The sequence below is a fragment of the Ruditapes philippinarum genome, unplaced genomic scaffold (assembly GCF_026571515.1).
Source record: "Ruditapes philippinarum isolate M1 unplaced genomic scaffold, ASM2657151v2 ctg2772_1_1_1_1, whole genome shotgun sequence".
Classification (NCBI taxonomy): Eukaryota; Metazoa; Mollusca; class Bivalvia; order Venerida; family Veneridae; genus Ruditapes; species Ruditapes philippinarum.
Window position 1 is genome coordinate 137,812 of NW_026864662.1, and position 24,711 is coordinate 162,522.

The 24,711-nt window shown below is 32.2% G+C and overlaps 3 protein-coding genes across 3 annotated transcripts; all 3 read right to left on the reverse strand.

The window, feature by feature from the left end:
• Positions 1-887: 887 nt before the first annotated feature.
• Positions 888-9,548, reverse strand: LOC132726415 (fibrocystin-L-like). The gene is made up of 10 exons (XM_060711729.1): positions 9,386-9,548; positions 8,937-9,165; positions 8,460-8,726; positions 7,116-7,240; positions 6,566-6,701; positions 6,154-6,334; positions 5,768-6,018; positions 5,057-5,242; positions 4,684-4,857; positions 888-2,380 (listed from the first exon to the last, which is right to left on the reverse strand). The coding sequence occupies exons 1-10, from the start codon at positions 9,389-9,391 to the stop codon at positions 888-890; spliced, it is 3,048 nt and encodes a 1,015-aa protein (XP_060567712.1). The 5' UTR covers positions 9,392-9,548.
• A 390-nt stretch (positions 9,549-9,938) lies between these two features.
• Positions 9,939-13,883, reverse strand: LOC132726416 (uncharacterized). The gene is made up of 3 exons (XM_060711731.1): positions 13,717-13,883; positions 10,854-11,005; positions 9,939-10,271 (listed from the first exon to the last, which is right to left on the reverse strand). The coding sequence occupies exons 1-3, from the start codon at positions 13,856-13,858 to the stop codon at positions 9,939-9,941; spliced, it is 627 nt and encodes a 208-aa protein (XP_060567714.1). The 5' UTR covers positions 13,859-13,883.
• Positions 13,884-18,038: 4,155 nt separating this feature from the next.
• On the reverse strand, positions 18,039-23,749 carry LOC132726417 (fibrocystin-L-like). Its single transcript, XM_060711732.1, has 9 exons — positions 23,712-23,749; positions 22,186-22,256; positions 21,718-21,828; positions 21,126-21,484; positions 20,901-20,974; positions 19,274-19,433; positions 18,687-18,801; positions 18,240-18,398; positions 18,039-18,055 (listed from the first exon to the last, which is right to left on the reverse strand). The coding sequence occupies exons 2-9, from the start codon at positions 22,202-22,204 to the stop codon at positions 18,039-18,041; spliced, it is 1,014 nt and encodes a 337-aa protein (XP_060567715.1). The 5' UTR covers positions 22,205-22,256; positions 23,712-23,749.
• Positions 23,750-24,711: the final 962 nt, after the last annotated feature.

A 24,711-nucleotide genomic window follows, 5' to 3' on the forward strand; every position in this document is an offset into this window, starting at 1 on the left:
CCTTTCCATTTTAAAATCACGCTTACAAATGTATCAAAATACATAAGAGGGTAAAAATATTTGAATTCATAATTTAAAAGCAATGTTTAGTCGCTGTTACGTCGAAAGCGTCACCATGTGCCTTAAAAATGAATATTAGAAATTTAAAAAGCTGTAGTATAGTCTATAGAATATAATTGTATGTAACCGTTACTATGTTAAGAAATACTGCAGCATGCTGATCAAAACCACAAATATCCTCATGGTTTGTGTTTGTGCAAGGAATACTAAATTATAAACGTTTTATAAAGTGTTTTTATAATTACTTCAGAACGTTTATTGTAACGTTCATATGATATGTACTGCCAAATAGACATAGATCGATTGATATATTTCTTGGCGTTTACATAAACACAATTGTGTGGCAATTTAGTGAGGATATTCGTGGTGTTTTGAAACATGCTTGCTATAAGAATATTTATTTTCGCTTGATTTTATTTTTATCTGTCCCGAATATTACTTTCATATTTGTAGGACACTCAATCTAAGCAAACTGTGTATTTAATTAGACTTCATTTTGAGTTGCTTAAAGGGATACTGAAACCAACTAGTAATTTAGTTAGAATAGCGTTAGCTAAAACAAAAGTTTAGTTCAATTTCTACCTACCACTATTGTCAGGGGTCCGACATATATAAACCTGCGTTGTAGTGTTATGTAGCAAACAGGTCTTTCCACAAATTGTTGCAACCAATGAATTATCTATTCCTGTTCCTGTTAAAGTTATCAGTTGCCCACCAGCTATTCCACCTAGATTTTAAAAGGTATAAAAAAATCGTTTAAGAAAGAAAAACGCTTTGATTTATTTTAATGATATCAGAAAATTAAAAATAGTTTATAAGTACACGATTTAGTTATAAAAATATTGAAGATTACCTTGAGTTGGTGTAATTTCTAAAAGACTCAGCTGGTACTCAAATTGAATATCTGTGTTTGATACTCCAAAGTCAGCAACTAGTACAGATATGTTGACCTTTCCTGTTGGATGATTACCACTTAAACATTTGATTTCGTCAGTATCTACAGAAATGACTTCACATTTTGCTTTATTTAAGGATACACTGGTATATTGACCTTGTAAATTTGAACCTGAGATTGTTAAAGTGTCTCCTGAAAATCCCGATTTTGGGCTTACAGATGTTACCGTTGGTGATGATTCTTTTGTAAATCGGAAGGAGGAATAGTTAGCCGTTAATCCATTTGAAGACAAAGACACGTCTACTGAGCCGGCTTTATGAGGTTTGGTTAAGCATATTATATGTGACAAGTTTGATGACAGTAGTGTGCAATTAATGTCACCGAAAGAAATCGTTAAATTATTTCTTAGAAACCCGTTTCCAAAAATGGTAACAGTTGTGTTACCATATATGCTGCCGGATAGCGGATACAAATCGTTGACTATCAATGGTCCATGAACTTCCAACTTTCCCGATGCCTTACCATAATCTTTAACCCTAATTATTACACTATTATTACCAGCAGGAATATTATCAACTTTTGCTATGACGTATGTTTCGTTTGCTTCAATTATTTTCGCTGAAACATTGCCAAATGTGACATCAAGTTCCTCTGTGATATTACCTAACAATGAACCGGTTATAGTGAAAGGGTTTTTTGGCGAGAATACTTTTGGTTTAACGTCTAACATTACGGGAGTCAAAGAGGAATTATAGCTATATGTACATTCTTCAAACATTGTTTCGCATTCGGATTGTATTGAGGTATTTCCAATGTATACAAACACCAAAACGTCTTTCCTTTCTTCTGTGTTTGAAGGAGGGGTCTCACAAATTATCTCATTATAAGAATATTCGGTGATTTTGCAGTCGTATCCACCAATTGTAATAAATGGCGAACCATCAAATCCATATCCCTTTATTGTTAGGCGCGCCCCACCTGCTAATGATCCGCGAATAGGAGTGATAGATTTAATACTTGGTTTAATAGCAAAACCACTTTTTCCTAAATCTGAAATATTTATTTGAGCAAAACCTCTATTGTTTACTCTAGCGTGAAGTTGATGTAGCACATATATTTCTGGCCTTGAGTTACTGTCAATTTTACATGTCAATGAGTTTTCGTGTGCAGATGTAATGTTACATATAAAACTGCCAAACTTCACTTCGTTTTGACATTCTTTAGTAGAAAATCCATCTCCGCTGATTTTAATTTCTGTATCAAATGTACCATTATTCAAATTAATTGAATTTATGATTGGGGTACTGCATGACGAAAACGTGTAACTGACTTTTTTCGCTTGAGTCACTGGGATCTCTTCAAAACAGCCAGATCTTTGTGTAATAGTGTGTTTACAAACAGTGTCGTCTTCCATTTTAAGAACACCTGTCATATGATAAAGAAAACAGAATATTGCTACATTTAAAATCAAATACAAACAGAAGGCATTTTAAACTGTAATTATTTTATCTTGTTTGTCACTCAGACTAACGACGACTAATAAAAATATATTTTGCAACAACATCGCATTTACATATAATCTGACTCTTTCCTCGTGTCTTTGACGACAAAGAGCCCGCGTCAATATGGGCAAATGAAAAACAGGACTGCATTTGTGAAAAAATATTAGAAACAAAAGATTTTGTAATTTCTCTATAAAACTGAATTTTGCCGTTTTACATTATTGTTTCTACTGAATTTGGAGGTCCAGATCATAGTTTAGCATTTTAATTGAAAGAAAATCTACAGATGTGTCTCTGTTAAGAATCAAAGGACAAGGTATAACAGGTTCAAAAAGTACAAAATACTGACTTTATAAAACAAAAATTGTGTAAACTGCATAACATATGTGTAAACAAAGTTGAAATACAGTTACAGTCATTACTTTCTTAAACACTTCTGTTTAAATAAACCATTTTCTGTGTTTGAAAACATTTATGTATTAATTATATTCATGGTGTGAATATGATTGTCCTAATAATATCTGCTTAGATTTTGATAGATATCCGTGTAAGGCAAACAAGACTCTTGCTAGAGGTTATGACCTCAAATCATTTTATATAAATCCCTGAAAAGTAACTCCATTCTTGCTAGATCATAACCTTTAGACGAACTTCAAAATAATGAATCATATTTTGAAAATTGCATAACATGTCCACATGTTTAAACAAGAAAGCCATTTGCCAAAGAGCACTCACGTTAAGACAGACTATTATTTGTATCTAAAGTTAGTGTTTATTATAAGAAGTGAACGATGTCTTGTGGTCACAAGACCACATTTCATGCAAATTATATAGTCTTAAATTATACTATATACATTGGTTCTTATTTCTAAGCTGTACATCTGTAAAAAAACAAATGAGTCAATACTTTGGTCATTTGATATCAAAAAACGAAAATGTGAACACGGTCAAAATGTCATACCTATTTATAAAAGTCTATTGAAGTTAGATCACTTAATCAAAAACTGGGTAAGCTGATACCAAAGTATAATTTTACATCTACAATTGTGCACATTTGTTATTTTAGATAAAAAAAAATTAAGTTTTCACTATATACATATAAGGAAATGCTATATCCCTCGGGGCAGAGTTTTGACAAAAGAAGCAAAAATGTGAATGAAGTTTATAGACGTTCACTAGACAATGTTTCATGCCAAATATCTCAGCTTTAGCCTATGTTATCTCAGACAAGTAATATTTAAGCTTTTACTATTAACCTATAAGGAAAACCTATGACACCCTTCAGAAAAGAATAATTTTGACCCCCAGAACGATTTTCATCTCAGGGTTATAATATAAACCTATAATAGGGTTTGTCAATTGAGAAAAAAAGGTTTTTGTCAGTTTTTACTTTACATAAAAGGAAAACCTGTGACCTTCTAGGTACAAAAAACGTTCAATGACTACTATAACTTTTTTTCGTACTCTGAATTGCTGCTTCAATTTTTTTTTTCATATGTAAATTAATGTCGATTTACATTGTAACATAATTTGTTAAGCTGAATTGCATTTTAAAGGTAAAAATAATAAACTCAGCAAATAAAGTTTAATCAAGTCAATATTTTGATAGGAAGTATATAAGTGAGACAAACATTAAATCGTCTCTTAAAAGCTAAGTTGACAATACCTAAAGACACTTATAGTCCGGAAAAAGGCGTAGTATAGCTTAAAAAATGTAGTTTGAAATACTTTCTTCCGAAAAACAATTACAAAACACAAAACCATTTAATCGTTAGTGGTTATATACACATTTCACAAATCTGCATAGCACAAGTATACGCAAAGTGTAAGCGGTATATCAATTTGAAGCATCAATCACTTTTTTGACATAAATAACTGAGCATAACGGATATTATTTGTTGTGTTTTTTTTGTATGTTTATTTATTGTTTGTATATTTTCATTCACATCAGTTTATGCGGTCTATAACGTAATTAGTGATCTCGCTGTTAAAAGAACTTAAATGTCGAAGACACTAAAGGAGAACGTTCGGTTCCGAGACTCCTCTAGCTTTATTCAAACTATAGAAGTAAACGATTTCAGAAAGTTCTTCCTTATAAATTTTAAAGAAGTTAAACTTAGTTTAGACGATCTTCGATCGGAACATTTAACTAATGGTGTGCATATATGAGTACATTTCGTTCAAATCTGCTTAACTGTTACGCCAGCGCAATATTTTCATACTAACCTCCAATGTCATGAGTAGCTTCTGCTTCACCAACTCGAACACTCAATGATGACGTTGTTGAACGTTTGTCGAGAACTTCAATTGTACCAACGTAATTTTTGATAAACCATATATCTACAAATCCGCTCCAAACATAATATCTGCCCTTCTTCAAAAACTGGTGCCTGAATATACCTAAATTTAAAGATTTATTCCATAGTTTTAAGGGCATAGATGTACGTTTGTGTCTATTCAATGGATAATGTCAAAGGTATCATAGATAACGAGTTCTTTGACTGTATTGCATGTCATAAGGAATGATATTTTGTCACAATTTTATTTATAAGTTCGTTCATACATCATATAAAGTATTATATTGATACTTATTATCTACCATTTCTTGTAGGTACCCCACTGCTAAAACCGTCCTTCTTTTGAGTCACAGAGCTTGGATTTTCTATTTCAATAATTGAATGTGTTACATTGTTCACAAATGCAGGTGTTTCCCATGACCATTGCACGTAGTCTCCAACAGTTATATTGATATGAGGCTTATCGAATGCATAAAACGCGCCAAATGCTGAAGATGAAAAAGATTGAAAAGCAACCTAGCAAATAATTCTACCATCAAACTTATGTTTCGACAGTCGTTATATACTTTTGTTACTGTAACTTTTTACGCTCCTCTTTTGAAAGAAATATTGTTAAAATCATCATTGTCAATATAGTTTACATTTTAATAGTGACACCTACCAAATTCTATATTTATCGTCATATCGGCAAATCCAAAAAAACATATATTGAAATATTTCTATGTTTATGTTATACTTTGTTTAATTGTCATTGTGTTTCCATTTTGCATTTAATTCATTTTAACAGTCATTATAAATATCATAATAAGTGACTGATCCTTGCAATATAAAACATTATCTATTATGTCAATAAATTATGATATCTGACTCAAATATTCAAAAAAATATATGTTTAAGTTCAAAATCATGAAAAAGGTCTCGAGCCCTGCTTCAATTTTCATACTTGTAAACGATTTTATTGATATCAATTTTCTTAACTCCCTTCTCTAGATAAATAAAAGCAACATATTTACCTGGGTCTACTCCTTTGTTTGTAACAAAGTGAGTTATGCCGGTGAATTCTAACTGACAAACGATTTCAAAATTTGTTACATTGATAGCGTGACATTTAGTTGTTTCGATTGTAACGTTAACGTTTGAAATATTATTTCCAAATCCTGAGCCTGCGATAGTAAGTACAGTTCCACCAAATAATGAGCCCTGCAGCGGATAGACTTGTGTAACTTTCAGATCTACATAAATCCTTGGGAGTTGAAAACTTGTTCTAAAAAATGGACAAAATAGTTAATCGTTAGTCTATTACAAAACAATGATGATAATTATGCACAAGTAATGAGATAAGATGTTCACGGTTACTAAATTAAATCCATATACAAAGTTAATAAAAACAGATCCATACCCATTTATTGCGAATCCATACTGTGCACCTATTTTTATCACATTCCATCCTTTATCAATTTCCCCGATGATCAGTTCAATGCGGGTGTCAGACCAAAATGATACACTTGCCAATTCCGATCCAACCACAACAAAATTTTGTTCATTTGTAAAGGATTCTCCTAGGATTGTTAGTTTTCCACCTGTTGATGTTACGTCAATGCTTTAATAATTATTTGCCTGATACGTTCCACGATATTTTTTGTTGTTGTTGCTATCAATTCTTTAAAAAATATACTGTAAATTAAAATTAACAACGAAAGAACGTTTGACAGATACGGTTTAACTTATAAAATGTATTAGATATGAACCCTTTGTTAACAATTACAAGAAAATAATTGTCAAAAAAATCGACAGTAAACTACTCGTTTTACCTGTAACATTTACTGTAGCGGGTGCAATACTGCTCACAATAGCTGTTTTTGACAGTTTGTATTCATATTCATAAATTGGTGTCACCTTTATCCCTGAACCATGAGTCACGTGAACATCAAATATACCACTTACATTCTGCAAAAGCACACTTATTCATCATGAAAAAGAGAAGCAATTATTAAATTTCATTTAATCTGGTCACCCTTAATCCTCCAGACATTTTTCCATTACAGTTTATACATGCATTTTATATTTACAGATATTGATACATTGAAGTATATATATCACTGTGATCTATCTTAATTATTTGTACCACAAACGTTAACAATGTCATTTTCAAACATATAAATGTTTTTTTAATGGACTACGATAGTCATAATGGTAAACAAAAGGAAGCGGTATAGATTCAGATAAGTCGTTACTGATTGCGGCGTTTACAATGTTAAACAGAAAAAAAAACGATAAAATTTATTGAGTTATCATTTAAACTGATCATATTCAGTATACACATGTTAGTCCTTTAAAATAAGATAAGTAATCATTCCTTACAGATGGCGGAATAATGCAGATGATCTTAGTAAAGGTCACACTTGTCACGATACAATCTTTTCCATTTATTAAAATGGTAACATTTTTGTTGAAACCATACCCTGTTATCGTTAGATTCAGTCCACCTATACGAAACGAAAGGAACATATTTTCAATCATTTAAAACAATTTAATAACGGTTTTTCAATTCAATCTAGACATAAATGTTAATGTGGTTTTAAATCAATTAAGTTGCGTTTTAAAATGAAAATCTGAAATATTTGATTAATCTTACACTAATCGAATATTTTAATACTGTACAGTTCTTAAAATGGATTGATATGAAGGATATTGTAAAGGAAGAAAGTTACAACTTTTTAGTAATACCTTGCAACATATAGTTATACAATAAGATTTATAATTTAAGGCCAAAATGACACATGAGATCAACAAGTAAATCTAGAAACGGTTTGACCTTTTCTATATCATTGCGTGAAACTCGACTAAAATATTAATTTTAGCAAGAGCAGGATTATTTTGAAATAAATGCCACCTTGCTTCTCGGCATTTTTATATAATTTGAGATTGTATGGGAGCACATGCAAAATGGCGTAAACAGTTGTCAGTGATTCTCAAGATGGTTGCTGCCAGTGAATGAACAATAGTCACTTGCTTTACATGACATAATCAGTCAAAATCAATTAAGTTTAACATTTTGAAGATCAATAAAACAATATATTTTATAAAGATTTTGTGCAAAAGCAAGTGGCCTGCTGAAATCCTTCAAATGACTTTTCAATAAATTCGCCGTTAAAAGGTAATTAAATTAACTTTGATAACATTTTGATGTCCATGCTGCCGCCGCCGCTATTTTTGTTGTTGCTGCTGTGTTTGTTGGAAACAATGTAAATATTTGTATTCAAGGTGAATAAAGATAAAGATATATTTCAAACATCATTGTTTGTACTTAAAAAAGGAATACGTCCGCAATGCTTGTATGAAGTGAATGTAGCATTAACTTGCATTGGATATTATTGGCGTATGCACAAAATCATTATAAAAGGGATAGAAATCTTCTTAAATAGCATTGTAATATTTTGTTCCAGCAATTTTTTCCTGTTAACGTACAATATCAATGAGTGTTAAAAACATCCTTTCCGGTTTTTATTTGAGAATCGACCATAAGATTATGGAACCAAATTAGTTTTATAGGTGATAGATTTTATGAAAAAATATAAGATATATTTCATAGCCCACAACATTATGCATAAATAGGGACTTTACCCATTTACCTCTAAAAATGATAGTTTATGTATTCAAATTATCACTGTTAAATCCTGTTTTAGACTCATGTTAATGACTTACCTCCTATGCTGCCAGAAGTTGGACTTATTTCAGTTATTTCTGATATATATGTAAAATGAACGTTTCCTATAGCCCGACCTTTGCCAGCGATATTGACAAGGATAGGATAGGAGCCTAAGGGGCCGGCACCTACATTACAAGAGATACTGTCTATTCGAACTGTTGTCACTTTACATTCCACACCACCAATACTAACATAAGCATGGGTAACGTTTGTGCTCAAACCTGAACCGGATATATCAATAGATGTTGCTTTAGCCTCAGATCCTAAATTAAAAATATGAAAACCCAAAATGTGTTGATATGAAATATAAAAAAACATGCATGCATGATTGTAACTAAACTATAATTTTGGAAAGTATTTTTTCACAATTTAAGAAAAGTGTCATTATGAAATACAGCAAGTTCTATGTATTAAATGGGTAAGAACACACTTAAATAAAGAGTTATTTCTTCGTTATAAATTGCAATTAGTACCAGATCGTGGGTTCACTTCAGTTATGACCGGGGTTATTGTTTGAATCCATTGAAAAGAGCAGTTGCCTGTACATGAAGTTGGGACATCATTGATAAATAGTCTAACTTGCGGTAGTTGATGTACTGTAGAAACCATGTCACCCATGAGTGGATTGTAGTTGAGTCCACCATACAAATCTGTTATAATGCTTCCAGATACTTGTAGGCCCTTTAACTGGCTAAAATTTGCCTGCGATATAAATAATTAATAACATTTATATACAGACACACGAAATGCGACTGTTTGTTTCATGATATACTAATTAATAACCAATTGAACATAAGTTTGCTCGTTTGGAACTGTTGGTATTCGAATATATATTAGAATAACAATGTATGGAAAAGTTAAATAAATCTACATTATCAATACAGAATAATTTTGAAAGTAGGTAACAAAAAGTTATACGAACCCTCATTTGTGGAAGATTTCCTGGCAGTGTAATAAACCTCGTAATAACATGAAAGTTTGCACAGTCTCCGATCTTAGATACTTCTAACGAACCGATTCCTTCAATTGATTCCAGTTCTTTTTTAAATTCAACAGCAGTGAGCGACACATTTATTCCTTAAAAAATAACACAATTGAAATAAAAATGCATACTTTTAATTCGTAATTGCAAAAAAAGCATTTAATAATCCATTCGAACGATTGATTAACGGCACAGTTTTTTTTTTCTTTCAATAGTATCGTGCTCAACATATGCCGTCTGCAGTTCAAAAGTAAATGTTCGTCTTTTGTAAATGGATTATGTAAAATTACTCGCAAAAGAGACACGTGTCCTTCTAGTGTAATAAGCGCATGAAAAAGCTTATACTATAAAAAATATTAAATGAAATATAAGCATAGTTCTTGAAAAGCATAGTTCCGGAACATTTATGTATTTCTTCTTACCTACTGTATGCATGTGTGTTAAATATCAGAGAAATCTTTTGTTTCGTACTAGTAAGGATTTTCTTATACTATTAGTCATTGAAGTGATTTAAATAATCATTTACTACAGTAGCATTACCTTTTTTCTCTTTGCCGTTAAATGTTACGTCAAAAAGTCCTGTAACTGGCGGCGAAGCTGCCAAAACTCTTGCCGCGGAAAATAGTCCATCCATTGTTTTAAATTGTGATTGAGTTGACACTGTCGGAGAGGGGATAGATTCTGAGTTCATTGATGACACTGTTGAAGATTCACTGGATGTTGTTGATGAAACTGAAGCAGCAGTAGAACTTCTCGGAGAAGAATTTATGCTGCTCACTGTTGTTGTGGAGAACATGACTGTTGTGTCGGTTGGTGATTTCTTATTCTGAAATACAATCATACTTCTTCAATCATTCTTATATTTTTCTTTTTGTGTTTGTGTGTTAATTGAAATTACTACGTATATATTTACAAATATAATTACTATTCGGTTGAATATAATTTAGATTTAACATACATGTAGGCATTATTCATAATGGAAAAACAGAAACATACACACAAGCACTTATTAAAAACGTTTAGCTAAAATAACAGAAGGGTTGAATGCAACAGTTTTTCACAGTTACTGCAAGTTCAAGTCACACATTTTATGTGTCCATTGTTGCATTTTAGGTTTATCAGAGCTTCATATGTCTTATCAATTAATCTACATATTCTTAGTTTCAAATATTTGACTGCAATACTAAAAAACCGTTCAACAAGGCGAATGATGTAGGTTTCATTAATAATTGGTCGCAAGGTAACAACGTAAAAATTCAGCTTTGAATATCAAGGACGCATTCTCTGGTATTTCAAATTTTTCCAAAACGGCGGACATTTTCAAGCAGCTTAGTAGAAAAATTCAATCTCAAAAGCATTTCATTACATCAGAGAAAACATTAACTCTATTTTCATGCTTTTTACTTACGACATTTGCTAGTTCAAATAGAGGAAATCCGTGCCCGCACTCAAGTGGTTTTATTATAACTCGATATGATCCATTTGTTAATACATATACGCGTACATTATCAATTAATGCTTGTCGAGAATATGCTGGTCGTTTTCGTTGTAGATGAGCGTCTGTAATGACAAATACCTTTATACATTACAATGTTGTATGCATCGACAGAACTATCAAAAGCCTGTCATCAGAATGTCCCATATAGCGAGGCTTTATTTTATATTAACCTAGGACAGATCAGAAAAAACAAATATCATTTACCAAGTGTTAATAAGAATGATGCAATATTGAATGAACATTAATACAAAATGCAGAATTATGATTACGTTGCTGGTATTTCACTTTCAACGGCTCAATAATTCATTTTTAATGTTTAGTATGAATTAATTGTATTCATGAAATATTCAATATTCGATATTTAGACTGAAGGTATTAGCACCCTAATGCATTACGTCCGCTTTGAAGAGTATTCAAATAGGCTAGAATTACTGTTAACTACTTTGAAAATGAGGGCCATGGGTTCAATCCCCTAAAGGGTCAACTTTCTTTTCTTTCTTTTTTTCTTTTAACATTATCTATGTATCTCTCATGTCCCATATGGAAAGAAAAATGTGTTTAATTTTGAATTTTTAATTTATATAGGCATTTATTGGCTAAATTATGTAGTATTATCTAGTAAAAAATATGGTACCTGATATTTTCAAAGTGTATTATTATCAAAACTAGACGGTAAAAGTATTTCATATTTTACAAGATCAACCAATATACTTTTTTAAAAATTTAGGGAAACTTTGAAAACAGGCACGCAATTGGGTAAATTTTAAGAATTTTTAATTAGGGAGTCCCTAAGTAGAAAAATGGTCAAACATGTGGTAAAAATGGTTTGGGTAGGGTAACATTTTAATACAGATTTCATAAACTTTGAGTAGAAACCATAATTTTGCTTATGTGGATTGTTAGCTGAATGGTACTATTTGTTTCTTAACAAAAATACATGGGAAAACATTTTTCATTAGAATATTATTGCAGATCATTTAAAGGTTCCTCATTTCTAAAAAAGGGCCCTCATAACATCCTAGTTTGAGTTCAGAAAAGTGGCCATAACTTGATTTCCGTACGGTAAACTTTGTTTAAATTTTGCATACAAGTGTACTTTAAGGTTTACATCCGACCTATGATGTCAATTCTTTAGTTCCTGATAGTGCCCTTTAGGGTCCTAATACCTTAACATACTATGAAGTAGATATAAGCCGAAAACTGTCTAATATGTAATATGTTTAATGATCATGAATCGCGTAGCGCCAATGGAAATTCATTTTTTTATTTATTTTTTTAATCATTTTGAGGATTATATCCTACCTAAATTACTACTTTTACTATCAAATATCATGTTATCCATCTAAAAATTAGAAATGAAATGTAATTCTTGTGCTAGAATTGTGAAATTTTAATGTTTCAGCGATAATTTTACTAACTTACAAATACCCCATAGGTTGCCCCTTGAATGATCTCATCCGATGCATGAATCTTTTTTTGTGTTGCAATATGATGAATGATATACGTGGACACAACAATATAACACAATTACCCAATAACACAAAATTAATACGCATCCAGTATACATCAATTTCCTTTGGGGATTTTTACCAAATTGAGTTTCAAACCTTTTCAAATTTGTGATTAGTCTCAGATGTTTTAAATGATTTAAATGTTTTAAAGAAATTAAATTCAGAATTCTTAGTTTGTATTACGAACAATGGTATACCTTGATAAATAATTCACCTCGTCTTGATACATACAGTTTATTTAAACATACTTTTGATTTAGAAAAATACTTAAGTGTAATTAAAGAACCAAAGTATAGAATAGCCTTATCTAGATTCAGAACATCGTCACACAATTTAGCTATAGAATATGGAAGATATCGTAATATTCCAAGAAATGAACGTTTTTGTGAAAATTGTCAATTTATTCAAATAGAGAATGAATATCATTTTTTACTTATTTGCCCGAAGTTCTCCGATTTGAGAAAAAAAGTATCTTAAACGGTATTACTACACATGGCCGACTTAGCAAAAGTTTATCAATTTAATGTCTGAATCATCGTTAACTGTAATTAATGGTTTAAGCAAATTTATATATCATGCTAACACTTTAAGAAATTAATCCTATCAAATGTGATCTGTATTTTATTCATATGATTGTAAGGCTCTTCTGAAAAAATCCATGTACTTGTGTTGTTTGTGTTTATATATTTTGTACTTGCTATAAACATGTATTTGTTTAATGCAATAAAATTTTGAAGTTTTGAAGTTTTGATTCACTAAGACGATTGATGTATGTCTTTTAATGACTTTGTGTGTGTTCAAATGATCAAAGAAGTGTATATTTTTGATGATACGCAATAAAATGAAATTTGAGCCGCGTCACGACAAAACTAACGTAGTCTTATCAGGATCCATGCTGTTAGCTATCAGTTTCTCTACTTGTTATAAGGTTGGTAAGAAAACAGCATGAATCCTGATCAGACTGCGCGGATGCGCGGATGCGCAAGCTGGTCTGGATCCATGCTGGTCACAAACGCACTATGTGGGATTTGTCGTGACGCGGCTCATTTGATGTTTGTCATACCACAGGGGTCTAAATACAAGTATAATGTAATTAAATATAACCGCCATTCAAACTTTTTTTAAGACAAAGTAAAAACGGTTTCATTAATATTTACCATTACATTCATATCAGTACTTGAAGTCAATGCCTATTTTTAGTAAGTAAGCATATACATAAACCTCATGAAAGAAATATGTTCTAAATTTCAAAACAAAATTACCTGGGTCATTTGTTGTCGGTTTCGATGCAAGACTTACAGAGTCAATATATGCGTCTACTACGCCATTGAGGCGATAAACATAAAGATCATGAAGACGGTAATCTGTGTAACCAGGTTGGTCCGTTCTTACCATGTCGAACATGTTGATACAAGTGTAATGCCACGTCTGTGACCTGTAACACATCATATAAGACCTTAGCTACGATAGATAGGCATTACATAACTTACAATCAAATATCACAAAAAGAGATATGTGTTTCAATGTGATGAAGACTTAATATGAGGGATGATCCAGAAATTCCCGGAATTTAGGCATACATTTTTAAAACAATGTATTCATACGCAGTCTGAACGTTGTCACAACTTCATAAGCGTTGACATCAAGAACATACTAAAAGTTTTCAAATTATTTGTTGCTGTACGCAAACTAGATCGATGCTCTATAACCAATTAGGAAAATAAGTAATAGAAAGAGCACCGAAACACGAGGCTATCTGATTGTACGAGGGGGCGTAGCCTCCGAGTATTAATCAGATTGCAGAGTGTTTTGGTGTTCTTTCTCTTTTGTATCATAGTCAAACATAAAAACACGTTCCCTGTTGTCACAATATGAAACCCCGGCAAAAATGAACCAATGAACAAACATCTGAATATGACATTTCTGTCGCTTGCCTTTTCTCTGCCGTCAAAATATGTAAACCCCAGCAAAAATGGGCCAATCAATGGGCATGCTCTGGAGTGCGGGTAACTAATACCCGCACTCCAGTTAACGCACTGTGCATGTATATGTATACGATTTAACCCTGACACATTTTCAACAGAAAGGTCTCCAAACTATGATACAATTATGTTCTTATACAACGGATTGATCCTTATTATGGCCTTTCATTTGAATAACGACCGATTATACCACAAGCATTGACATGCGCCTTTTTTTGTTAACAAATATATTTTGTAAATGTTATTGCAATCCACTTATCTTATAATTTCAATTTAAAACATCATAGTCATGTAGGGATCTATGTATAAGGTGTCCTATTGTCGAAAAATCGCGAATGCCATACACCGTAAGTGTGCTAACAAGTTGAAGGCCAAACATATTTACATTTCTATATTTCTTTATATAATTTTATCTCATTAGAATGTGTGTGATAAAATTAGAAATTAAAAAAACAAATAAGATGTAAGAAAATAAGAAAAATGTTTCAGTTTTTGTTTACCGTCGATTATTATTCCTAGACTAGATTGGAAAATCAAATTAATCCAAAGGCTTTGAATTTACTTAATTTCAAAAAAAAAAACGTTTTGGATAAATAATATAAATACTTGAAACTTATATGTGATACATGCAATTCATCAATTGAAAGCCATATTAAAATCGCATTAAAATATGGCGACACACTACAGTATATTTCTTTTTTCTTTCAATTGCCACAGCGACGGAGTACGTTGCCGCCTTGCGCATTTTTCATCCTGTCAACTATATATATTATCTTTAAAATAAGTCCAACGTCTGAGAAACGTCGAAACTTCTAAAACCCTTTTGTTTGACAAACAAGATACTTGTGTCGTGTTTCTTTTCTCATTAAGATGCAATTAAAGGATGCTACACGGACTGTCGACTAATGATTATGGAATTATGAAAGTGCTGCTTTCTTGACGCTTTAATGACGACGTTTTTTGAAAAATAAACATTGCAACTACAAACCTGAAAACTTTATAATTATTGTATAAAAATCAAATGTTCAAATGGCATGAAATTTAGGCATGAACTTTTTCAGGTTTTATACTAACTACGTCAAATTTTGGTCAAGATCCATATTTGTAACAAGCCTTTTTGGTGTATTATAAATGTCAGCGAACTTCGCGTTCTTTTATGTGAGCGTTTCAGTGGTTATTTGATTTACCTGTTTTGTTTGTTTGATTGTTTGTTTTATTTTGCGCCTTTTTCCAACAGTATGTCAGTCATATAGGCGGGTAGTCTCCTAACCATCGTTCCTCGAGAGGTACACCAGTAGCAGACTACCTTCATCTGTGCTAAACTACAAAAGCCTCTCCCGGGGATCGAACCCATGCCAGAGACGTAACTTGCTTAAAAGTCATTGACTTTAACCCTTCGACCACAGAGGCGGTACTCTTTTTACCGGGTGTTTTAAATCAAACATATTTTGCAATTGAATAGGTGAAACATCAATTTTTGCGCAGGTGTAAATTTTATGAAGTAAACATGACATTTGTCAGAATTGTAAACAAAGTCCGGGGAATTATGGATCTTCCTACGGTATATATGTGGTTGCCGAAGAAAGATCACAAGAATGCTTTCATTGTTAGTCATCATTCATTATAGCTTATTTTTTCTTAATCTATAACAACATCATTAATGATGATCATACTTACACTTTGTCCGAATCCGTCTTAAAATGATAAAAGAAATCTTGATGACGAAAACTACTACGACCCTTGAACGAGTAGTACACCCCTACTTTATTTTGTAGGAAGCCTTTATATGCAAAACACACCTGAAAAAACATAGGTAAGAATATGTATTTCATGATTATCAGGCCTTCATTGTGTCAGAATAGAACTATGTCTTAAGTACAGCGTGATGCATATTGTACAAAAAGATTTACACAATATGATATATAAAGTAAAATTAGCTGAAGGAAATTCAGAATTTTTTTTATAAAATATAACAATTCAAGGTATTTTTTCAATTCTCAATGCTTACACGTATTTCTTTTCTTTACTTCTGTACAGACTTATGCATTTTGAATGAATAATTGAGGTGATTATACCAACAATTAGCTTTGGTCTAGTTTATGATATTCAGTGAATACTTATTCTTTAAATAAAATCCACATCACTCATGGTGTGTCTGTTACACAGTTAATGATGTAGCTTAATCAATTTCTGTCTGCAGTTATTTTTACTTATAAGACATAAAAATAGAATAATAAAATACGTTTTTCGTCATAACGCGGTTTTCTCATTTACCCCATATGTACACATATATTCTTCTAACATACAGCTAACAGTGATCAGTTCTAGTAAGATCGACGAAAGCAAAATTCAAGAAAAGGATCAAAATTCAACTATAATACATTTTTCATTAAATGAAAATTATAAATGATTTAAATAAAGATATATACTCAATGTAACTGGCATAAAGCCATACCTTAACGACGTCTCATAACGAAGAAAAAAGAAAAATCGAAACATTTCTTTTATTGCTGATCGGTACACAATGTATTACATAATTAATATTACCATTCCATATCGTATTAGTTGGGTTCCATGACGATCACTATATATCAGGCTTGGATTTATAAGTGCATATCGTCCACAAAATGCTTCTGTACTTCGAACCCTATGCCATCTGAAATCACTATAAGAGTAGCTTCTTTCTTCAAAACTATCATAATTGAAAGAGCTCTTGCCGTCAAGATTCCCTGGACATTTTGACTCAAACATATCATTTAAAACTGGCTCCAACTGAAGTGAAGAATATTATATATATTTAGAAGTGTGAAGAAAAACGTTGCGATATAATATGCTGCTTCCTTTAATATATATTGAATTGAATGCATGTGCAACTGAAGAATCGTAATATTCAGAGGTTATTCTATGATTTTGAGAAGAAAGAGGAATTCCATTTAACGAGTACAGTTAAGTACCCGTTCAATGGAATCTGTATATTATTCAACAATGTATCGTAAAATATCTATTTCATACCCTTAGTTACTAAGGAAAAGCACATAAAATTGTTATGAATTCTGAAAATGAAAACATGGATAAATTGAATACATTTGTTCCGAAAAAATGATTCGTATTGGACAGTCAAGTGTAGCAAATGCTTGAAATTCCTTGGTAACATTTTAATAGGTGTAAAATAAATGTTGAATCTCAAAACATCAAGGACGAATCTAATAATATGCATCGTGCACAAGCAAAATGAAACATCATATTATATCATTTAACAGGCATTTTTTTATTTCGAATGCATCTCCTCTTAAACGTACGGTGATATTTCCTGCATTCAGTAATTGCAGTGAAAATGGTTTTGAAACAGTTCCTTCAAGCATTAGAACAACTGTGTCTAAATCTGGAACTCCTGATTGGACTTTTGTCACCTTGTGAGGGATTAGGTTATTGTCTCCGACTTGAATTACGTCAATAAGTGGAAGAAATCCTGCAAAACATATATTCATTGTGACTCAAATACATGTAGAATACGTATAGATAATAAGTGATTGAATGACAAGCATTTGGAAATGATGTGTTTGGTTTTCATTAAACAATATGATAACAAATTCGGTTCAAATTCATGGTTGTTTCTTTCCTAATGAGTATTATTCAGTCACCTCAACGATTGCAAAAGATCTCTCAGAGAAACAAATTCATAGCCAAATCCGTAATCGAATCTTTATAAACTTATTTGCACCAACGAAATTTCGCTATTCTTTGAAAACTCCATCTTATTTATAAATATTAAACAAGTTATATAAAGCAAAACTAGCACTTACCTCTTGTAGTGATGAACGTGATTTCATAAGTAAAAGTTGGTATTGATAAAGCTGGACTATAACTTCTCTTAACTGAAACCGATTCGTGCGGTCCCCATATTGGCAAAGCCAACAGTGAATCTTGGATTTCTTTTTCAGTAAATGATATAGACAATGGTTCTACAAAGAAAAGTATCTTTTGATGAATATGTAAGCGTTTGTAAAATAAATTTGTTTGTTTCTTTTTTGTACTGAATTTGTGAAAACATTTTGTTTTACCCGGCAAATATAAAAGATTATTATCAAAACATGTACTTCACGCTGAAATTTTACTAGTCTATGACTTTGTCTCAAAAGCATTCGATTACAATGATAGTTTTTAATCAATGGACATTAAATTTGAAGTATTATGCGGTACGTTTCTTTTGACAATAAACAACATCAGTATTTGATTAATTATATGTCTACCTGTAAATACACCATACAATCCAAACCTGAACAAATCATGCGACACTGAATCTATTGTAACCGTTTGAACCTCAAAAACATGATTCTGCTTTAATTCTCTTATGAAAACGAGATCCTGCAAATCAGATTTTATTATTCTATTAAGAAAAATGAAATGAAAATAGGATTTTTATTATTATATTAATATATTAACATATTTCAATTAAAAGTAAAATGACATTGTTTCAGTTAACGGAACTATCTAAGAAATACAGACTATCGTTAATTCATTCAATACTCTTCTGTTTGAATTAACAAAGTAGTATCATAACTCAATCGCTTTCAAATAACAGTTAAAACAATGTCATATTAGTCTTTAGTATAAATAACACAAACAAACACACCGATTAAAAAAGGCAATTATTAGTGTTCGCCAAAATGAAAATATGCAAATTACAGCGACGCGTCATAACGCTTTTATAAAAAGACAATCAATTATAAAATTATATTATTACTCGCTTTAAAGTTAAAATATTTCTATTGAAAAATTCTTTTAAAAGGATTTACAAATATATCACTGTTATTGAAAAGTAATATAATTTTCATACCTGAACCTCATTTAGGACAGTAGACGTTATCTTTATTCTCTGCTGTTCTTGGTCCGCTTTTTTAACCATAGTGTTTGTAAATGTCGTATTATAATATTTTGCTTTTGTATTCATGTAAACACTTCCTTCAGTCGAATGGTAAATCAATTGAAATAGATATCTGTAAAATGTTATTTGGTATTTGTTTAGTAATAGCAACAAAATTTGGAATTATTCAATTAAAATAGTATAACATTGGCTTGGGGCACATCGAGAATGGATTCTGTACTAAAATATGTCTAGGCCGTCTGGCCGCGTGACTGTTTTGCAGATGTCGTCCTAGCCAGTGTTATAACCCCGTTATTAACCGGTGTCATCGATTAGAACTATTCTATTGCAATTTCACTATTTTTGTCACAGAAATAAGCAAAAAAAATTCGTATATGTTCAGTATTTTCCTCCTCGTGTGCCCTTTCCTGATTGTTTTAAATGTAAAGCAAATTCCTACTAATGCTGACGAAAGCTACCTTTTAGCTATATATGATAATAAGTCAATTAGGTGAATGTAAATGCCTTTAACTTTTGTAAGAGGTAATAACTCTTTCAGTTGACGTATCCTTCAATTGTAGGTCTTGTGAATATACTACTTAATGAGTAACGTTTTGTACATTTTACAGTAGGCCTATGACATAAGTGTGGGAACAAATTGCATCTCTTTAATCTATGTTTTGCTACTTGTATTATGTGTTTCCCTTGCTCTATTCCAACCTCTTTAAAAAAAAAAATGATAAATACTCGATGCAAAAAGAAAATCAACTCTTATGTATCAATTTATTTATTTTCATTTTAATTCAAAGGAAATAAACAGCCCTGTTATATATCAATACAGTTTGAAATTTCCATTGAAAGTTTACAATATACAATGACTTAGAACAAACAAAGACACAATTCAAAATCATGCGATAAATACATATATAATTATCATGTGCTATATTTAATACAGATTCGTCAGATAATTATAAATTTACTGAAACGTGTTAAAACCAAAGATAAAACCTTTACGCTACCGATAAATAATATTTTCACATCAGCCGAAATTTACTCGATTCAAGATTACTCAAATGTTAAAACAATATAGGATAAAGTTCGACTTATTTCAAATAATCAGTTTTATTCATAAATTCATATCAATCAAATATTGAGATATGTTATTGAAATAAAATGTTTTCGTACTCTTACTGTAAAACATGTTTCACTGCAATTAAACATATTTGTATATTTTCACTGTTGACTTACCGGACATTTCTTCTTCATGCAGCCAATACACAAAATAAAAGGAGAAGTTTTCCGAATTATATGGTCAAAATATATATTATCAAATTTCGTATCAAACATTGAAAATAAGTCCCGTATTAATAGAAAAACTTTAATATCCCCTATGTATTTGTTAAAGTTTGTTTTGGACTATCAGAGGTCTCGAATAACGTCTGTCCCACGAACGGCTGGTGTCCCTGTCGTAGTAATCACTATAATACTTGCTATACTTCTCACTGGCAATCTTTGTATCAAAAGTTTTAACTATAGAGAAAAAATAATTACTGACGAATGAAAATATTTGTGTAATTTATGTATCTTTGAATAAACTTACTTTACTTCGTTATGTAGAATGACATCCATCGTTCTTGAATGTCCGTATCGGAAAGAAGATGACATTTTCTCAACCTTAAATTTGTTTAAAAAATAAATCAATAATTGATAAAATGTAATATGTTGTTAAACATATTATATGTTGTTCACATACGGCATGATCTGACCTGCACAAACCGGCCAATACACTGTTAAAGTAATGGAAATTTAAAATTTCGCTACTTACGCCATCCATATATAGTTTGGCTGCTCCTCCTCCTCTCATATACATTTCTACGGTGATCCGGTAATGCCCAGTGTGAGGTGGCTTGAAATAAAATGTGAATTTACCAGCATGCCGACCTCTTGTACCATTTACATCATCGAAATCAAGATTGGCTGCGTCAAGCCGTTGAAAATTATAACCCGGGTCAAGATTATCGAGCCACAGGATGGTTTCTATACCATCTATAGTCATGTTTGTCCAGTATTCGTAGTTCACGCCTCTATTTCCTTCAAAGTCAGAACCTAATATTTCCGGCTTTGCTGCTACATGGCATGTAATGTGTTTACCTGGCATTACTTCTGTCACAACGCACGGCGTATCTAAAAAACACATAACTGTAATGCAATCTAGTACTTTCATCAAAACGATTATATTTTCATAGTTTTTCTTACTTATTTCTGACCATATGATTTCAAAGGCATGAGACGATTAAATGTCTTTTCTATACTGTAACCGTAAGCAAGAAATACTACAAGATCTAATACTAATATATTATAATTATACATTGTGAAAATAAAACAGTATGTATGCGCTATAATTATCAAATAATTACCATCGATGTAAGCTCTCTTTGATGACAGTCTACCGCCAAAATGTCTTCCATATATCGTAAGAATAAGTCCTCCGGCCACACTTCCATTAGAGTGACTGATGTTTGTGATATCTGATTTTGAAAGTTGAAAATATACATAATCAATTGTTTCAAGAATGTTGTCAAAAATGACAAACAACAAGTTCAAAGGTGCTTGGAAACCAAACAATATTAAGTTTGGCGTGGCCGAGTGGTGAACGCGTCGGACCAGTAATCAAAGGATTGCTGACCGCGGGGGGGATCAAACCCTCGTCAGGGGCAAACCGTTGTTTCATCCAGCAAGAAACTTTACGCATTGTTTAGTACTGGTTGGTTCCAGGAACGGATTCGAGAGTTTTTCAATAAGCTAATATCTTTCAACTAAATCGAACTAAAATATTTTTGCATATACAATTGTACTACACTAAAAGAGTATCAATATTGAGATACCTGCGTATTGCTGGAACATATATATTATATCATTGTATGACACGTGATATAGCTGCGGATACGAAACGGATCTAAATTGAAAAATAACAAATGATAAACATATACCTTAAATATCGTATCTTTAACCATTTTGAATAAATAACAGTGACATACCTTGTATAATATTAACTTTGTACTTTTAACTAGCATATTTCATACTTATCTATTCATTCAGGATTTTTGAATTTGAAAAAAAACAACTTGTTTAATGTATATATACATGTTTGGAAATGAAAGCAGTACAAAATATGCAAATTAAGTTTTATTAAAAATGTCACTAAAATGGATTAAGTCATTCTTTGAAGGACATCATTTAAAAAACAATGTTCAAATTTAAATTTTAATATCTTTAGCTTTAACTTTGGCTCACTTACTTCCCGGGGAGCCCAAAGGAAACCCTCCCCCGGGAAATTTTAACCAGGGGGGATTTCCGGGGGAAAGATCCGGGTGAAAATTTTTTTTCGGTCACACTTACCCCCCGGGAACACTTTCGTAAATTCCCAACTAACCCCCCAGCATGGTCGGGCATCCAAAGGGAGAGCCAAAGTTTAAAACTCCGGGTTTATGCCGGTCTTCCCGGCCCTTTCCCGGAAAAGACGCCGGAAAAGCCCCGGCCCGAGCCCAAACAGGAAACCCAGTCATCCGGGAGGGGCCAGGGAATCCAGGAAAAGCCCGGTAAACCCCGGGGGAAATTAAAACGCCCCAAAAAATTTTAACATTGATACTTTTTTATTTTTAATAAATTTTAAATCCCTTTGTTCCAGAAATAGTAATTTTAAAAGATGATTTTCTGAAAAAATCCTTATGCCATACTGGATAGAAGGGAAACGGGAAGGGTTTTAATACAAACAAGTGCAATCATCACAAATTGTCGTTATTCTTTTGAAATGATCCGGGCTTTGCCGGGGATCTACCGGGATCAACGTAGCTCTACCTTTATCCTCCGGGGCTCTGCCTTTGGTTACCGGGGCTCTGCTGGCATATACCGGGGCTCTACCGTAGCTCTGTCGTAGCTCTACCGGCTATATCATACCCCGGATCATCCCCGGTTTGTGCCGACAGATCTACGGTACTTCCCCGATATAACCCCGGACGTTCCCGGCAGAGCTAAGGATGAAGCCGGCAAAGCTATACCTTCCCGGATCATACCGGACCACCCCGGTGATATTAAATATTTTATTCCATCCGGGGTCGAATGCCGGATGTTTCCGGATCATCCTGGATCATCCCAGACGTTGCCGGCCGAGTTACGGATGTACTCCAGGTTGTTCCCGGTCGTACCCCGGTCGTTCCGGGATCACCCGGACGTCTACCGGGCTTTGCCGGGGCTCTGCCAGGATGTAAGTGAGACTGTAGCTTTAGCAATACAGAGTTTACTAATACAAATCCAAACATGAATAGGTTGGGCACTAATAAAATAAATTTGACAATAAATATTTTAAGACAAAACATAAAACAATCTGATAAAATGCAATAATTATTCCTACCTTCCGTATGGTGGTTCAACAATGTAACTGAGATTTAGAAATCCTGCAATGTACATGAATATCATAATATATCGTGTGCTATGTAATATAGAATAAATCATGTGTGCATTGGAAAGTGTACCTGTTTGGTAGTATTATTAAACGTATATGTTTTGCATAAAAATGTTTTGTATATGTTTAGTAGTATAATGAATATATCTGTATGGTAGTACATTAGAATGTTTCTTTTTGGTTGTATCAGGAAACGTATCCGTATGGTAGTAATAATGAATTTATATGTTTGGGTGTACCATGAAACGTATATCTTTGGTAGGATAGTGAAATATATCTGTGTGGTTGTATCATGAAATGTATCGGGTTGGTAGTACAATGAAATGTGCCTGTTTGGTAGAATAATGTCATGTTACTCTTGGGCAGCATAATGAAATGAATCTTAAATCGAAAAGAATGCATTGAGTATTGATTGCTTAAGCGTGGTTTTATCAACACTTTCAGTTTTTGAATGAGCACCATAATACTTAAAATCAGTTTGATAGACTCAATATGATTGAGGGATTAATATCTTTTGAACGAATATACATTTCAATTATATTTCATACAAAATGTCATCTGTGAAATAAAACTGAATCAAAATTGCTTCTATTTTGCAATGATCCTTGGTTCAAACTCATTTTTAAAATCAAGCCCTACTAGGAATTTATTTAGATACATATGACAGGCTGAGGACTCTGAAAGCTTTTCGGCATATGAGATGCACATGAACGTTTTGTGGTGTCAGGCGTAATTATTGTCACATGACAGGCGAAATATCGACCTGACATTCACTACGCATGTACAAAATGCATATAAACATTTTATAGAGAATATGCTAGCAGTTTCACATCAATGAAAACTGTTTGAGCTTTGAAAAAATAAAACAAACAAAACAAGAATTTGTAACAGAGTTACCAACTTCCCCCGCCTCTGGGAAGTTTATATGAAGCATTAAATTGTGCTACTT

What these genes read in the sequence shown, in the direction of transcription:
- LOC132726416 (XM_060711731.1), bottom strand. Translation starts at nt 13,858, where the DNA reads ATGTTCGACATGGTAAGAACGGACCAACCTGGTTACACAGATTACCGT. An exon ending in ACCGACAACAAATGACCCAG is followed by an intron (nt 11,006 to 13,716) that starts GTAATTTTGTTT and finishes TTGTCATTACAG; the next exon opens with ACGCTCATCTACAACGAAAA. An exon ending in TATTTGAACTAGCAAATGTC is followed by an intron (nt 10,272 to 10,853) that starts GTAAGTAAAAAG and finishes ATTGTATTTCAG; the next exon opens with AATAAGAAATCACCAACCGA.
- LOC132726417 (XM_060711732.1), bottom strand. An exon ending in AAAGAGAGCTTACATCGATG is followed by an intron (nt 21,485 to 21,717) that starts GTAATTATTTGA and finishes TGTGTTTTTTAG; the next exon opens with ATACGCCGTGCGTTGTGACA. An exon ending in ATTCTACATAACGAAGTAAA is followed by an intron (nt 19,434 to 20,900) that starts GTAAGTTTATTC and finishes AACATTTTACAG; the next exon opens with ATATCTATTTCAATTGATTT.
- LOC132726415 (XM_060711729.1), bottom strand. An exon ending in CGCTACAGTAAATGTTACAG is followed by an intron (nt 6,335 to 6,565) that starts GTAAAACGAGTA and finishes TAACATCAACAG; the next exon opens with GTGGAAAACTAACAATCCTA. An exon ending in TATGGATTCGCAATAAATGG is followed by an intron (nt 6,019 to 6,153) that starts GTATGGATCTGT and finishes TCCATTTTTTAG; the next exon opens with AACAAGTTTTCAACTCCCAA.